The sequence below is a fragment of the Papaver somniferum genome, chromosome 1 (assembly GCF_003573695.1).
Source record: "Papaver somniferum cultivar HN1 chromosome 1, ASM357369v1, whole genome shotgun sequence".
NCBI classification, from domain to species: Eukaryota; Viridiplantae; Streptophyta; class Magnoliopsida; order Ranunculales; family Papaveraceae; genus Papaver; species Papaver somniferum.
The window spans coordinates 43,621,014-43,637,945 of NC_039358.1; the positions used below are offsets into that span (position 1 = coordinate 43,621,014).

A 16,932-nucleotide genomic window follows, 5' to 3' on the forward strand; every position below is an offset into this window, starting at 1 on the left:
GCCATATCCTAGAATCTTTAAGGCCGAAGTAACATTTTTTTCAGGGCTATGACCCCTAATATTCAGTGCATCATACTGATAATTAAATTGAGGTTCTACCTGAAAAAGTTTACCAATAATCTTTAGCACCAAATGTCGGGGCATGCGGAATCGACCTTGGAAATTTTCATCAGAGAACATACAGTCGGGAAGAAAATAATCGTGCATCAGCTTCTCGTGCCATTCATCCCGACCCCGGTACGTATATCTTCTTGTGAACACTTCTTTTGGATCTGGATCTCTAGGTATTTGCCCAGATGAATTAATCATTGTTTCACAAAACAACGAAAGATACTTGTATGCGGTTGTTTTGCCAATGAGAAGGTACTCATCATTAGAATTTGGAGGTCTGCCATATCCTAGAATCTTTAAGGCCGAAGTAACATTTTTTTCAGAGCTATGACCCCTAATATTCAGTGCATCATACTGATAATTAAATTGAGGTTCTACCTGAAAAAGTTTACCAATAATCTTTAGCACCAAATGTCGGGGCATGCAGAATCGACCTTGGAAATTTTCATCAGAGAACATACAGTCGGGAAGAAAATAATCGTGCATCAGCTTCTCGTGCCATTCATCCCGACCCTGGTACGTATATCTTCTTGTGAACACTTCTTTTGGCTCTGGATCTTTAGGTATTTGCCCAGATGAATTAATCTTTGTTTCACAAAACAACGAAAGATACTTGTATGCGGTTGTTTTGCCAATGCGAAGGTACTCATCATTAGAATTTGGAGGTCTTCCATAACCTAGAATCTTTAAGGCCGAAGTAACCTTTTTTTCAGGGCTATGACCCCTAATATTCAGTGCATCATACTGATAATTAAATTGAGGTTCTACCTGAAAAAGTTTACCAATAATCTTTAGCACCAAATGTCGGGGCATGCGGAATCGACCTTGGAAATTTTCATCAGAGAACATACAGCCGGGAAGAAAATAATCGTGCATCAGCTTCTCGTGCCATTCATCCCGACCCCGGTAAGTATATCTTCTTGTGAATACTTCTTTTGGCTCTGGATCTGTAAGTATTTGCCCCGATGAATATAGCTGCAACAAGTTTTTGGTTAGATCTTTATCTTCATCTGACTCATCATCAATTTGTTTCAACGCCTGAACGAATATTCGTTGTTGTTCTTCAAATCGATCCATATGAATAAGCACTTCTTCGTCGGAAGAATCCATTGAGTTGAAAATAAAAATTAAACAGATGATTAAAGGTACAAAAGAGTAAGATGATAGAGTTAATGAGAAAATGAGGTGTGATTAAATTGAATTGAATGGGGTGAATTTATAGGGAAGCGCGTGGGGATAGCCGTTACTTCACTATTTAATAAGCGACGACTATTAGACCGATCGGTTTTATGAAGACCGCTAGGTCAGTCTAGTCTCAACTTTTCGGAGGAGACTCGATCGCTTAAAGCCATAGTGGCGCGGCCAGTTTGCCAGGCCAGCTGGCATGGCAAATGGAGGGTTTAGCCAACCCTCATAGGAACCAGCCTAATCTTCTTATTTTTATTAGATTGAGTATTAGATTGAGACATATTAATGAAGTTATACAACACGAGTGAATGAAAAAGTTGGATGATGAAATTTGTATTAGATTAACAAATACGAAGAGTGGAGAAGAGAAGGTGTGAGTTAAAATGGAAGAGGAATTTTGTATTTATAGGGGAAGATTTATGGCCGTTGGATCAGATTCTAGGTAGCGGTGTAGACTAGACCGTCTGGTCTTATAAAAGCCGCTAACGATGTAGTCTTGACCGAGCGGTCGAGTCTCGACCGCTCGGTGAAACTTTGCCACCTAACCAGACCAGTTTGTCAGCTCCATTATGGTACAAAAATGGCAAACTTGAACGTCTGCCATGCCCATAAGAACCGGCGTAATCTGTATAATGGATTATGGGATGATAAACCATTAACATAATGGTTACCAAACATCCCCTATGTGTTTTATAAGATTTTTTTAATGAGAATTATATTTTCTTTTGTTTATTATACCAGGTATTTAGAATATTTCATCTAAGCTCTGTTGCAGATTTCGCAATGAGCCATGATGGCTCACCATCCAAAAGCAAACACTTGTCTAGATTAAGCATCATTGGCTCTTTTGTTGCGTAGCTAATAAACACACATACATTATCTCTCACAATGCAGACCACAATCCCCCACGTCCACAGAATTCTCTTCCAAAAGAGATGTGACACTCTATAGGATTCATAATACCATTCAAGAAGTCACATTAAAAAACTGAACAATTTTTTTCATCATCAGATTTCTATCTAAAAGATAAAAGACATTGAAGCTCACTGAAAATGAACACTGCTATAACCCTTTTAACTAGCTCTTCAGTACTAAAAAATGGGTATTGCTGTTGTTCTTCTTCATTATCAAGAACAAAAGCTAGTTTAGACTCTAATGAAGATAGATATTGTGTTAATGTTAATGAGAAGAATAATGGGTTTTTAAAGAGAAGAGAAGCTTTGGTTTCTGGGATTTCTTTGGTTTCTTCATCAGTTCTTATGGGGAGTTTTCCAGGAGATGGATTAGCTGTTATAAAACAAGGACTTTTAGCTGGAAGAGTTCCTGGTTTATCCGATCCTGACGAACAAGGTTGGTTTTCAATAAGCTTAATTGGTTCTGTCACTTTTTTTATATTAGAGGGATTGTTCTGTAATGCACATAAACATTAGCCGGAGGAATTGCAACATGGAACACTAAAATTAGTTAAAGAGTCACATTTTTGTGAATGTTATGTAGCTTCCACTTAATATAGAAAGAAATTGCTCAGACAGGTTGGAGGACATATAGAAGGCCAGATGCGAAATCAGGAGGGCATGGTGTGGGGTGGAGTCCAATCATCCCATACACATTTTCAGTTCCTCAAGGTTGGGAGGAGGTAAGAAACTCAGTAACATTCAGTTTCAATTGTAATTTTTACTCTATGATTTCAGTATGTGTAGTCAAGTGCATAGGTTCTTGTTCGATCGTTACTAGTTACCGCTCCAACATTTGTCCTCGTTTCTCGAACAAGTTGAACCCGCCACCGGACAATTGGATATTTAAATCCAGTTCGTTTCCAAGTAATATGGATTCATTAACTTATAAACACAATTTGGGTTAGTATTCTACCAAATGAAGTTTCCAGCCCTCAGCTAGTACATTTACAGACATTCATAATGGTTTTGTTTTGGTTCACACCCGAACTACTACTATGAAGTTTTGTTCGATTAACTGGCTGCCTAGCTATGATGCATTCTTGGGCAATTGTGACGCTGCAGTAGCATAGTTTGGAGAAAATGATATTAAAAGTTGTAAGCATCAAGGAAATTTGTACTCAATAGTGCAAAATTTATTTGGGTCTCATATTGGGAGATTTGGAAATGTAGGTTCCAGTGTCAATTGCAGATCTTGGGGGGACAGAAATTGATTTGAGATTTGCAAGTTCTCAGGCAGGGCGCTTATTTGTCATTGTTGCACCTGTTCTTAGATTCTCAAGTAGTAAGTCTCCGAGAGCAAATTCCCTTTTTGATTTTCTGGTTTTTATCAATGAAATTGGAGTTGTCTAGAGTATTGCTGTCATAAGTTGTGATTCTTACAGCATTCGGCTTTAGAAACTTTTTAAAGCTTAATGTAACATGGTAATCAAATTTTCTTATTATGCGTACGTAGGTCTTGGAGATGACGTTAACATTGAAATGGTCGGGACGCCTGATAAAGTGATTAGTGCATTTGGACCAGAAGTCACTGGGGAGAATGTAGAAGGGAAAGTCTTAACTACAGAAGTAGCAGAACACTCGGGAAGAAAGTACTATCAGTACGAGCTGGAGACTCCCCATGTCCTAATGTCCACAACTGCTGCAGGAAATCGGCTCTACATATTCGCTGTAACAGCAAACGGTAAAAGCTTATATGGTTTCTCTCTCTCTCTCTTGTTTGCATATTTTCCTCATACGTTCTTAATTTCTTTGTGATCTGTATCACTTTGCAGGTCTCCAGTGGAGAAAACATTATCAAGACTTGAAAAGGATATCCACTTCTTTCCGTGTTGTCTGACAACTTCATAGTTCAAATCTTGCATAGCTCTTTGTTACTCCAATTTTGAGAAGGCCCTCCGTGCATGGAAAAATACAGGTGAGCTCATCTGAGAGATTACACAAATCTTGTGTTAATGTAGCATGTTTATATACACACAAATGGACTGGCCGTGCTCCAGATTAATACATACTATCAACTCTGAATGCATGTTGCATATGGATATGCATCAATTGCTGTATAAAGAAATGAATGTTTGTCTATCATTGTTGTATAAAAGCACCAACGTTTTTCTGACATAAATCCTCGAAGTTCCCGGTCTAATATTCTGGATGGTATCCTCATGAAGTGCTCAGTCCAGTTTGAAATTCATTGCATATATCTACTGCAACAGTTGTAACAATAAATGTTTAACTTAATGAATTAGACCTTTTTGCAAACAAATGAATAAAGACGGAGTTCATAGATCACAATCCGAGAAACAGGAATTCAAGAAACAAGACCATGAAAACACACAGGAACACCACTCCCATTACGTTACACTTGTTATTACAGTACATAAATATGGTGATTATTGATTGACCACACCTGATCTAGAGTAGTACTGTTACTAGCTACTTAGTTGTGTCAGAAGAGTTTCAATATCAAGGAACTTAACTGGTTTTTCTATAAACTTAAGTGCCCCGGCCTTTAAGCATTCATCTGAAAATTTCTTCTCAGAAGACATTACCACGACAGGAATGTTTCTCAGTGATGGCGTTTCTTTGATTGTTTTCAGTAACTCGTACCCCGTCATTGACGGCATTTCAAAATCCGTAATAACGAGTTGTTTTCAGAGCCTTGTCTCCAGACTCAACAGTAACAAATCTGAAAACTAATGTGGACGAGGATGACGATGTTGAAGATGATGATGACATTTTGGAAACATATTTCTCCAAAATGTTTCTGTTAGTGGAATCGTCATCAACTACTAACACATTGAAGTAACCGGATTTCTTATCATCACCCATATCTCAGTTTCGTCACTCTCTTTTGTCACTCTCTACAATGGAATGCTGATAGCAGTCAGGAGTTCTGCCAATTTATACGCAAATGGCTAAGCTGAAAAACACTTCACATGGCAAATAAATTTGGTTTAAAGATCTGGAATTAATATTTTTTGCAGCATACCATGAGACTGGAATTAATGTCTTTGTAGGGAAGTTTGGTAAGAAATCTCAACTTTATTCTGTTTCAACTTTTTTAACATCAAATAAAACCTTGTGCCCGATAAAATCGTTGCACTGAACAGGCTAAAAACTATTTTTTGATGCACCCTGGAAATCATTCATGCAAGATAATGTCATGCCCCGTAAAATCATAGGCACAGCATGCTACAACCAGCATCAGAACAGGATATGTAACAGGGACAAACTGCAGCATAGGATATAATTACTAGCACAAAATCAATGACTATTTGCTTAAAATATTGTGGATGTAATTACTAGCACAGAGTTAACAAGTTATCTGATTTTGAAACAGAAAATAAAAGGAGAATTAGAACACAAAGTTACAAACTTTCATCTTGTTCAGCATATCACTGTTCTTCGTCTTCTACTTCTGCCTCTTTCAACCACTTTATAAAGTTTTGCGCCTTATTAACAAATACTTTGTCAGATGCATCCGCGCCGTCTTTTTCAGATGCCCATGAGAGAATAGTCTCTTCGTCCAGAACGTCCTTGTCGTACAGTTCAAGCAAAATGGGCTCAAACAATGGAGCAAAATCTCTGGCAGAATCTGAGCACATCTCTTCGAACTTCATTATGCTTTCAAACTGCTCATCTATAGAGTATATGTAATGTTTCAAAAGATCCCGCCATGTTGTGATGATGATGACAACACTTTTAAGCAGTTCACCTTTGGTACCATATGGAGTCTGTAATGCCAATTTCATCACTGCTGAAAAAACTGCCCCAGCACAATTCAATGGTGTCATATTGTACGATAACCTTAGTGCAGTCACTTCTGTTTTTAAATCATCCAGGGCCTCACTTTCAAGAGCTGCCCTTAGGATAGTTTCTGCCACCTCTAAATCAAAATAATGATCTTTATCGGAATCAAAGCTTTCATCATCACTTATTATTTCAGCAGCTGGGAGCATTTCTGGTTCTGGACTGGGGGTATCTGACCAAAAATAATAACCATCTCCAGAAACACCAACCTCAGCAATGTCAGAAAATCTTGATGTCAACTGCTCAAGCTCCTCATCACTGTCTTGGTTTGTTGGCTGGGGATGTAAAGATACCTTTGAGTAAGCGGGTATTATCGGAGATTTTGCTCCAACAACGACCTTGAATGATAAAACCACACCAGGTTCTAAAGCCACTCCTGATTTTATCACCACCCCATCACAAACAAAAGCATTGTTAAGCTGACAACCATTTTGAACCGTGACATTGTCCCAAATATAGGAATTTTCAATTTTGACGTTAGATCCGATACAACAACCTTTTCCAATTACTGAATTAGAGACCTTAGAAAAATCCCCAATGCTTGTCCCATTTCCAACGTAGGTGTCAGGACCAACATGTGCAGAACTCGATATCTGTACATCCGATCCTTTAAAAATCCCGTCACTTCCTTGTTCGACTGCACATTTTATAGAAAACTGAATATCTGGCACAAACGGGTATGTCCACCGCTGAATTACGTCCTTGCTAATGGTGTCATAGCTCTTGAAATCATCCACTCTAGCAGCATATCTACTTGGGTGAATTTCATAAGTGAAAAGCTTGTAGCCCATGACATCATCATCCAGCAATCCTTTGACAAGATGGCGCCTCAAATGTTGGTAGTGAAAATTGTCAGCAAAAAGACTAAGCACCACAGGAGAGCAAATATCAATATGGCAATCCTCTTGCTCACTGTGCACTTCAAAGTTAGGATTGTCAAGGAGCAATTCCTTATCAGGAATATACGTCTCCGTAAAAATATTCACACCGTAATGCAGAAGCTTTTTCGTTTTACAATCAATTCCCATAACCAACCCATCCATACTGGTTTCGCTATTACGATCAGCACCCAGAACCAACTTATCCTTGCTAGTTTGCTCAGTCCTCAACGGTTTCGGTTTCTTAATGACCATAGTCATTATAGCATTACTGTCCTTCTTCTTCCTATCTCTATGAACTTTTATTGCGTTTGTCAGATTCATATTAGTCACAATATCACCACTAACAAGCACGAAATCGCCATGAATAACTTCAGCTTGGTAAACAAATCTAAGAGCATCACCAACACTAGCACAACCACGGTTTTCCAGAATTGTAACAGTGAATCCAGGTACAGACAACCATTCAGATTTTTTTAAATACTCAATTACTTGTTTGGAATGTGAACAGCAAACTACATATACTTCTCTAACACCTTCTTCTCTAAGCCAAGCTAGCGTGTAATCAATCATTGGGTTATGTACTAATGGGAAAAGTACCTTTGGTCGTTCCAGAGAAATTGGTTGGAATTTCTCTGCTGCGAAATCATCTGCTAGCAGAACAGCTTGTAATCGAGGGTGATATTCAGCTTCATCTGCATCAATTTTAGTAACTTGTTTCTTCTTTCCCATGTTGAGATCCAGTAAAAGCTATCTATCGGTTCAGTTGGAGAAGAACGTTAGTAAAAAACTGTGATTTTTTTCTTCTTGTGTCTTAAATAATGGTGGTGTTCTTCTATTTATAAGGAACAACAAGCTAGAGATAATTTGGAAATCGCATAGGATTCCTATTTCTAGGGCAAACGAAAAAAAATATATAAACGGAAACAGGATTCAGAATACTCTTCGGAAAAAAAAACCTACAAAGTAATGCCCTCACGCAGGATTGAACTGCGGACCTCCAGTTTACAAGACTGGCGCTCTACCACTGAGCTATAAGGGCAACTTTGTTTTATGGGGAGATCTAAAAATCCTCAATGTTAGAAGCAGCAGCTTTTATTCATACTCTGGAAAACCGAGGGAGTGGGGTGTCTAAATAACACCTGTAATCTGTATTGGCAACACAACACAAGAGAAAGAATGGAACAGAAATTACTACAAATTCTACAGAAATGTAGAAATATGAGTGAATTAAAACAGATCCATCTCCAAATTTTGATTCATGGGTGTCAACAAAGTAATTTCATTATACCAAAACTTATAAGTTTCTCTACTAAATTCAATTCATTGGGCTATTCAGTACCAGTATTTAAGAACTCTCATTTTCCAAATGTATTTGTTTATAATACAATGATTGAGTGTTTCTTACAGAAAAACTATAAGAAAGATGCTTTTTTTGTTTATAATTCTATGAGGGTTTCGCCCAATAATTTCACATTTACATTTCTTTTTAAGTCATGTCAGTCTTGTGATGATTTTGATACTGGGAGAGAATTACATACCCATGTTGTGAAATTTGGGTTTGGGGCTAATGTTTTTGTACAGAATACTGTTTTGGATTTCTACTCCAAGTGTAGTGAGAATGTGGGTAGTGCATTCAAGGTGTTTGAAGAAATGGATGAGAGAGATGTTGTTTCGTGGAATTCTATGGTTTGTGCTTATATTAATCATGGTGAGATGAGGTTGTCAATTGAGTTGTTTAAGTCTATGGAAGAGAGAAATGCTGTTTCATGGAATTTGGTTATTAGCGGTTTGGCCAAGAGAGGAGAAATGGAGTCGGCAAGGTTGTTGTTTGATGAGATGATAACTTGGAATGCTGTGATGAAGAATGCAAGGTTGGGTCTTGATAATGAAGTAGCTTGGAATGCTATGATTTCTGGTTATACGAGGAATGGTGATGTGGAGAATGCGAGATTGATTTTTAATCAAATGCCAGTGAAATCTGTAGTTTCTACGACTGCTATGATTTCAGGATACGCTAAAGTTGGTGATGTTGTAGAGATGAACAACCTTTTCAATTCAATGCCAGTTAAGAATGTCATTACTTGGAATGCCATGATTGCAGGTTTTGTTCAGAATCATAAATTTGATCAAGCATTGGAAGTTTTCCATAGAATGTTGATGTGTGGTGAATGTAAGCCGGACGAGACTACTCTTTTGAGTGTTCTCTCTGCCTGTACTCACCTAGGTGCTCATGAGCAAGGAAAATGGATCCAGTCTTATATTCAAAAGCGGGATATTGAAATTTCTACTCCATTAGGGAATGCCTTGATAGATATGTTTGCAAAATGTGGTGATCTTGAAAGCGCAATGTCAATATTCAATCAGATGAGCAAGAAGTGCATTATCACATGCACATCAATGGTTGCAGGCTTAGCCTTTAATGGGCAGTGTAAAGAAGCTTTAGCTCTCTTCGATGAGATGTGTATGGAAAGAATACAACCAGATGATGTCATCTTCATTGCTGCTCTCTCCGCTTGTACTCATGGGGGACTGGTTGAAGAAGGAAAACGGGTTTTTAGTCAAATGGTGAAACAATTCAATATTGTTCCTCGAATTGAGCATTATGGATGCATGATCGATCTTCTTAGTCGAGCAGGGAAATTAGAGGAAGCATTCACGTTAATTACGAGTATGTCAATGAAGCCAAATGCCGTTATTTGGGCTACTTTACTTGGTTCTTGTAAGCTGTATGGACAAAGAGAGATGTTAGAGGTTTTGACAAAAAAGATCCTCAAACTGGAGCCTTCCAATCCTGCTTATTTAATGCTGATTTCAAATTTGAATGCATCGATCGGCCAGTGGGAGGATGTTTTAAGTGTTAGAGCAGCAATGAAGAAGGAAGGGATCGAGAAAGTTCCCGGTAGTAGCTCAATTCAAGTGGAAAATAAAGTTCATGAGTTTCTGGTTAGGGACACCAAACATGAAAACAGGATGGAGATCTTTGAAACTTTAGATTCTCTCTATGATCAGTTAAAAACAATTGGAATTATGGAAAAGAGAGACTATGTGCATCTTGGTATGCCAAAATTTGCAGGGTTCATATGAGGATTTCTGGAGCATATAGATGGTATTAAAAGTTGTTGTTCAGCTGGAAAGAAATCTTTTGTTTGATCTCGAAACAGCTACTTCATACTGCAGAGGCAAAGAAATTTGTCACGAAAAAAACAGCATATGGGGTAAAATTGGAAATTCTTTTATGAAATTTTCCTCAGAAACATCAATCACGAATGCTAATCAAGAGTTTAGAAGACAAGTTTACTGAAGACGTGGGAACTTCAAGGTAGACCCTAAAAGAATTTAAAAACTGCCAGTCTCACTACATACTTCTAATGAAGGCCTTCAGCTCTTTCTTTCGTCGTAACCAGCGGGCACTTTTCTACGTCAAACAATGTCCTTGATTCTTGAATGGTACGTAATAAGTTACAAATAAACAGCAGAACTTGTAATATATATGGTTCCATAGAATCCAGTTGAGGCTCTAAAACTGTTTGAGAGATGCAGTTTCTAACTTGTAAATATGTGATTTCATCTAGGTCCATGACAGATGTTTGCTTATCATCTTCGACGTTTTCAACAAGATGCTCTGCCAAGGAGTGAAACTTTGTAACACCAATCGGGCCTTTAAACTGTGTCAAAATGAGACCCAACTGTGTTTGGCTTATTTGAGGATGTGATCCAAAGCACCGGGAGTAATAGTCAGAATCAATTGCTACATGGGCACAGTTTGAAGCTATGTCAACTAAATGAGACTCACCGGTAAGACATGGTTTAATTTTGCATTCAGTTCTTCATTTCCTCAAAATGTCTACGCATCATGATTTGTATGCATGTCTGAAGGTTAGCTGCAATGTCTAAATTTCTAATGTTTTAGAATACTGAGTTCGTGGTTTTGCTGTTTTATCTTCATAGTATAGCACATTGGATTCTGGAAAAGGAAAGTTCTACTTTATAATTGCATAATATGAGACTAAACTGTTTACTTGAACAAACATAGACACTTACAGCAAACCCCAGAAAAGAAAACCATAGACACCTATAGGCTGTAGCAACTAGTTACTTGACAATTTAAATTGATTAAGGGCAAAAACACCGTCAAGTCCTTTCCTAAAGTAATAGTCAGTGTATTCTTTCATCGTAATATTTTTGTAAATAGGGGGATTCACCTCTGATAGTATCTCTTTCATAGGACCATAAATCTTTGTGTCGTCACTAAATTTTGTATTCAGGAAACATGCTACTGATACTCTTGGTCCATCTCGATTGGCTAGTACCCTGTGTTCAGCGCTTTTGAACTTGCCATTGCTGATAAGCTGTTTGAAATGGAAGGCAAGTCTGTTTAGGTAATTATGCAGGGGATAATAAGGTTCCAGAACATAAATCAACTCCCATTAGTTCTAACTTTTGAGAGAGAACATTTATTTACCTGAAGAAGATCTCCAATGTTTACTATTAGAGTTCCAGAGATTGGTTTTACAGTAACCCACTGATTTTGATGAAGAAATTGTAGTCCGCCAATATGATCTTGTAGAAGAAGGGTAAAGAAACTCGGGTCTGAATGCTTACTTGTCCCTAAGGTTAGTTCAGGTTCAGGGCATGCTGGATAATAATGACCACTAAGTACCAAGAAATCAGTAAAAATCCTTTTAAGGTGGTCTTGTTCTAATCCTAGAGCCTCCGATAACAACCCAGTAACTGTATCTGCTAACTTCGTAATATGCTTCCAATACTCAACTATTATATCTCTGAAATTAAGATGGGTGATAGATCAGCTTGCGAAGAACAAAAACAGGAGTAGAGAAAAATATCGGATTCGATTACAGAGGATAAGATTCTAATCCCATATGTGAGTCAACATATAGTACTAAAAGTAAACTGTTAGTAGAGTGTAGACTAATAATTACCTGCAAGTGTCTGGCAATTCTTGAGGATCAAGAGGATCAGGAGATAATAGGTTACATCTTAGACTGTCTCTCCAGTTAGCATATTTTGATACATAGAGATCGAAATTAGTATAAAACATGCAACCTGTTTTGGGATCATTCGAATGATATTGTTTCTTAATCGCTGTATCTTGCTCATGAAATCTTTTCATACCTTTAATAATCTCATTCATTACGGTTAAAGGAATTCCATGGTTCACCAATCGAAAGAAACCCCATGTTCCCGCTGCACGTCGAATGTCATCAATAACTTCATTGTGTCGCTGATGTTCATTTTGATCCACGCTTTTCATATCAATCACAGGAATCTCAAAATTGCTGTTTTCCTGTTCAGTATGATTTAACTCTTCAGCGAGCTCATCCAGTGGTCGTACGAACATGCGAGGGATCTTTACAATTCCAGCATCAACTATTCCTTTCACACCAGCTTTTGATTCTTCAAAGGCCTTCAGTTCTTTGAGACGATCATAGGAAGGCTGCTGTTCTCCAGCTCCGGTAATCTCCATAGTTAGATGGCCGATTCTTGTCCTCCGTATCGAGCTAGCCGTATCAACCAACAAGATCAGTTCTCTGGGAGTTGATTGATAAGAAAGAGGAAAGGCTTCTGACTTAAATATCTGATTGCACACAGGTACATATAAGATGCACACTGAACTCTCTCCGTCTGGACTGATCTACCTCAAAGTCTTTATGTTGCTAGTTATTTAAGATTATTTGCTTGAAAAATGAATTTTCTTGTAAAATATTTTTACTTTGATGGACCTAGCTACACAAATAGGTGATGCAAGTCTTCCCACGTTTTTTTCCCTTTACCTACTACTTTCAATAGACTAGACAAGTTACTCCACATCACCCACTTATTAAGTGTCTGAAAGCAGAGATGTATTGGACAATGGAAAGAAGAAGCACATGTCTAGCAAGTACAATAAGCTAGAACATAACTAGACTCTATAGGGATAAAATTTAAAAAAGCGTCCTCCATGGGGCTCGAACCACGACCACAAGGTTAAGATCCTTGCGCCATCTGAGATAAACGGCTTCACTCATAGCTCACTCAATAAGAACTTGATTTCTAGTGCCCAAGCTGCAATAGCAAGGCCTATAAATGGATATCTGTTTTTTTTTTGGTTTTGACTAAGATATTTTTATTATCTGTTTAATAGCTTTATTAGGAAACTTGCAATATCACTCTAAGTCTAATTAACACCTGTAGTCTGAGACTCTGAATTGCAACTTAAAAGAATGAATAGAACAGAAATTACTACAAATTTTGATTCATGGGTGTCAACAAAGTAAATCATTTTATCAAAACAGCTACTTCATTGAAATTTTCATTGAAATTTACCCAGAAACATAATTCATAAATGCTAATCAAGAGTGCTCCATGGTTCACTGAAGACGTGGAAACTTCAAAGTGACACACAGAAGAAAAAGTCTGCCACACAGCTGAGCTGACCGGGTTGTTGACATGCTGGCCCGTACACTACATACTTCTAACGAAGGCCTTCAGCTCTTTCTTTCGGTCATAACTAGCAGGGACTTCTTTACATCAAACTATGGTAAGTAAGAAGTTACAGATAAACAGAATCTTGTAATATGTACGGTTCCTTAAGAGTCCAGTTCAGGTTCTAAAACTGATTGAGAGTGATTCAGTTTCTGACTTGTAATATCTGATGTCATCTAGGTACATCTCAAATGTTGACTCATCATCTTCAACGTCTTCAGGGAGATGCTCTGCTAAGCAGGGAAATTTGGTAATCCCACCTTTTAAATGTGTCAAAATGACACTCAAGTATGAATGGTTTGTTTGAAGATGTGATCCGAAGCATAAGGAGTGATTATCAAAATAAATTGCTACACGGACGCACTTTGAAGGTATGTGAACTTGATGAGACTCGCTGCTAGAATATGGTTTCATTTTGCATTTACTGTTGTTCATTTCCATATTGCTATGTATCATGATTTGTATCCCAACTGTTTACTGGTCATCCAATTGAATCTATCCTGATTTATATGCTTGTTTGAAGGTTTGCTGCAATTATTAAAATTTTAAGGTTAATAGACTACTGTGTCAGTGGTTTTGCTATTCTGTTTTCATAGTATAGCACATTAGATTCTGGAAAAAGAAAAATGCTACTTTATAATTGCATAACACGAAACTAAACGTTCACTTGAACAAACGTGGACACTTACAACAAACCCCAAGAAAGAAAACCAGACACCCATAAGCTGCATCAACTAATTACTAGACAACTTAAAGTGATCCAGGGCGGAAACACCGCCAAGTCCTTTCTTAACGTAATGCTCAATGTATTCTTTCATCGTAATATTTTTGTAAATAGGGGGATTCTCCTCTGATAGTATCTCTTTCAAAGGACCATAAATCTTTGTGTTGTCACTGGATTTTGTATTCAGAAAACATGCCACTGATACTCTTGGTCCATTGCGATTGGCTAGTACCCTGTGTTCAGCGCTTTTGAACTTGTTATTGCTGATAAGCTGTTTGAAATGGAAAGGTAAGTCTACTTAGGAAATCATGCAGCAGATAATGAGGGATGCAGAACATAAATTAATTCGTATCAGTTCTAGCTTCTGAGTGAGAAAGGTTTATGTACCTGAAGAAGATCTCCAATGTTTACTATTAGAGTTCCCGGGATGGGTTTTACAGTAACCCACTGATTCTGATGCAGAATTTGTAGTCCGCCGATATGATCTTGTAGAAGAAGGGTAAAGAAACTCGGGTCTGAATGCTTACTTGTCCCTAAGGTTAGTTCAGGTTCAGGGCATGCTGGATAGTAATGACCACTAAGTACCAAGAAATCAGTAAAAATCCTTTTAAGGTGGTCTTGTTCTAATCCTAGAGCTTCCGATAACAACCCAGTAACTGTATTTGCCAACTTCATAATATGCTTCCAATACTCGACTATTATATCTCTGAAATTTAAATGGGTGATAGATCAGCTTGGGAATAACAAAAATAGGAGTAAAGAACAAAATTGGATTTGATGACAGTGGATAAGATTCGAATCCCATATATGGGTCAACGAATAGTACTAGAAGTAAACTGTTAATAAAGTGTAGATTATTTATTACCTGCAAGTGTCTGGCAATTTTTGATGATCAAGAGGATCTGGAGATAATAGGTTACATCTTAGACTGTCTCTCCAGTTAGCATATTTTGATACATAGAGATCGAAATTCGTATGAAACGTGCATCCTGTTTTGGGATCATTTGAGTAAATTTTTTTCTTAATCTCTGTATCTTGCTCATGAAATCTTTTGATACCTTTAATTATCTCATCTGTTACAGTTAAAGGAATTCCATGATTCACCAATCGAAAGAAACCCCAAGTCCCCGATGCACGTCGAACTTGATCAGTAATTTCCTTGCGTTGGTGATGGTCATCTGAATCCACGTTTTTCATATCAATCACAGGAATCTCAAAATTGCTGTGTTCATCTTCAATATGATCCAACTCTTCAGTGAGCTCATCCAGTGGTCGAACGAACATTGAGGGATCTTTACAATTCCAGCATCCACTATTCCTTTCACACCAGCTTTTGATTCTTCAAAAGCCTTCAGTTCTTTCGGCCGATTATAGGAAGGATGCTGTTCTTCAGGTCCAGTAATTTCCATAACCTGATGGCCGGTTCTTGTCCTTTGTATCAACCAACAAGATCAGTTCTGTCTGAGTGATTGATAAGGGAGAGGCTTCTGACTGTATTATCTGATTGCACACAGGTACATATAAGATCCAAACTGAACTCACCACCGGCTTGACTGATCAAAGTCTTTATGTTGCTAGTTATTTTGATGGACTATTGAAAATTGATTTATTTTTTTTTTTGTAATTTTTTCTTCTTCTTTTGATGGACTTTAGCGGTGATGTTAGTCTTCCCACGTTTTCTTTCCCCTTTCTTTACCTACTACTTTCAGTAGACTACAAATTAGACCAGATCACCCACTTAAGTTTCTGAAAGTAGAGGTAAAGTTAGAAAAAGAAGATGCAAAAAATAAAAAAAGGATGGGATTTTTGTTGGAAAATGCAAAAAGAAGAAGCATATATCAAATGGAAGGAACGGATAATAAAATGATAAAAAACTTAAAGGCCGCCCACCGTGGGGATCGAACCCACGACCACAAGGTTAAGAGCCTTGCGCTCTACCAACTGAGCTAGACGGGCTTCTTGTGATGAAACGTTTCCCTGACTACCTTAACATCACAAAGTCAACATCATCATTGAATAAGATCTTGATTCCTCGTGCCCCAAGCTATGGTAGACACATCAATCCTATAAATGGATATCTGTTTCTTATTCAAAAAAATTATTTAATAGCTATATATTGTAGAGAAATAACTAATTCCATTTATAATTACGATTTCAATACTGATAATAGAATAAGTTTATTACAAAAAGAGATTTTTAGAGGTAAGGGTAACGGTTGGAAGTCGAGCAACAATTTGGGTTCCAACCCCCTCTGAATAGCAACTCCTAACATGAAACAAAAATTACCTTGGAAATAGAATCATGCCTAGCAAAAAATTCTTAAGCTGTTTCAAGAAAACAATAGTTTCCTCCCCAAGCTCTCCCAAAGTCGTGAGCCAAAATACCGAAGCTATATCCATGAGAGGAACAAATATCAAGATATTTATTACGCTTACGTTCCATAACACGAGAAATAGCCTCACCAGACACAAATTTTTGCACCCCATTGCCAGTGAAAGGTGAAATACCGGTTACATCAAAACATGTATCATACCGGTTACATCAAAGCTATATTGGTTGTGATTTTTTTTTTTGAATTCTGAAAATTTCAAGATAAGAATCGATATACCAAATCCAATCGAGGGTTTGGTAAACAAATCCAATCATGGGTTTAGTAAACTTGCAATATCGGGTTTAGGAAACTTGCGGTATCATTCTAAGTCTAAGTATATAGCTCTAAGGTTTAGTGAACTTGCAATATCACTCTAAGTCTAAGTAGCTAGCTCTAAGGTTTAGTGAACTT

The 16,932-nt window shown here is 37.6% G+C and overlaps 5 protein-coding genes, 1 long non-coding RNA gene and 2 other non-coding genes across 9 annotated transcripts; 3 read left to right on the forward strand and 5 right to left on the reverse strand.

Annotated features, from left to right (window-relative positions):
- The first annotated feature begins 2,258 nt into the window (after positions 1 to 2,258).
- On the forward strand, positions 2,259 to 4,369 carry LOC113284484 (psbP domain-containing protein 4, chloroplastic-like). Its single transcript, XM_026533969.1, has 5 exons — positions 2,259 to 2,649; positions 2,832 to 2,935; positions 3,426 to 3,537; positions 3,709 to 3,936; positions 4,028 to 4,369. Exons 1-5 carry the CDS (start codon positions 2,352 to 2,354, stop codon positions 4,090 to 4,092), a joined length of 807 nt encoding a protein of 268 aa, XP_026389754.1. The 5' UTR covers positions 2,259 to 2,351; the 3' UTR covers positions 4,093 to 4,369.
- A 918-nt stretch (positions 4,370 to 5,287) lies between these two features.
- LOC113284478 (translation initiation factor eIF-2B subunit epsilon-like) lies at positions 5,288 to 7,804 on the reverse strand. Its single transcript, XM_026533956.1, has one exon. It carries the CDS (start codon positions 7,670 to 7,672, stop codon positions 5,648 to 5,650), a length of 2,025 nt encoding a protein of 674 aa, XP_026389741.1. The 5' UTR covers positions 7,673 to 7,804; the 3' UTR covers positions 5,288 to 5,647.
- Positions 7,805 to 7,910: 106 nt separating this feature from the next.
- On the reverse strand, positions 7,911 to 7,982 carry TRNAT-UGU. The gene has a single exon. It is a non-coding gene; the product is annotated as a tRNA-Thr (tRNA).
- A 137-nt stretch (positions 7,983 to 8,119) lies between these two features.
- On the forward strand, positions 8,120 to 12,381 carry LOC113284492 (pentatricopeptide repeat-containing protein At3g29230-like). Of its 2 annotated transcripts, none has more exons than XM_026533982.1 (3): positions 8,120 to 10,390; positions 10,516 to 10,738; positions 12,257 to 12,381. In XM_026533982.1, the coding sequence occupies exon 1, from the start codon at positions 8,120 to 8,122 to the stop codon at positions 10,025 to 10,027; it is 1,908 nt and encodes a 635-aa protein (XP_026389767.1). In that variant the 3' UTR covers positions 10,028 to 10,390; positions 10,516 to 10,738; positions 12,257 to 12,381. The 2 variants fall into 2 exon arrangements, with proteins under 2 accessions (XP_026389767.1, XP_026389773.1); XM_026533988.1 differs by having other exon boundaries at positions 12,227 to 12,342.
- On the reverse strand, positions 10,906 to 12,576 carry LOC113284499 (1-aminocyclopropane-1-carboxylate oxidase homolog 1-like). The gene is made up of 3 exons (XM_026533991.1): positions 11,884 to 12,576; positions 11,406 to 11,724; positions 10,906 to 11,292 (listed from the first exon to the last, which is right to left on the reverse strand). Exons 1-3 carry the CDS (start codon positions 12,426 to 12,428, stop codon positions 11,032 to 11,034), a joined length of 1,125 nt encoding a protein of 374 aa, XP_026389776.1. The 5' UTR covers positions 12,429 to 12,576; the 3' UTR covers positions 10,906 to 11,031.
- LOC113284516 lies at positions 12,422 to 15,368 on the forward strand. The gene is made up of 4 exons (XR_003328202.1): positions 12,422 to 12,553; positions 13,272 to 13,481; positions 13,607 to 13,797; positions 15,233 to 15,368. It is a non-coding gene; the product is annotated as an uncharacterized LOC113284516 (long non-coding RNA).
- On the reverse strand, positions 14,037 to 15,923 carry LOC113284506 (1-aminocyclopropane-1-carboxylate oxidase homolog 1-like). The gene is made up of 3 exons (XM_026533997.1): positions 15,016 to 15,923; positions 14,538 to 14,856; positions 14,037 to 14,421 (listed from the first exon to the last, which is right to left on the reverse strand). Exons 1-3 carry the CDS (start codon positions 15,432 to 15,434, stop codon positions 14,161 to 14,163), a joined length of 999 nt encoding a protein of 332 aa, XP_026389782.1. The 5' UTR covers positions 15,435 to 15,923; the 3' UTR covers positions 14,037 to 14,160.
- Positions 15,924 to 16,033: 110 nt separating this feature from the next.
- Positions 16,034 to 16,106, reverse strand: TRNAK-CUU. Its single transcript has one exon. It is a non-coding gene; the product is annotated as a tRNA-Lys (tRNA).
- Between the last annotated feature and the right edge of the window lie 826 nt (positions 16,107 to 16,932).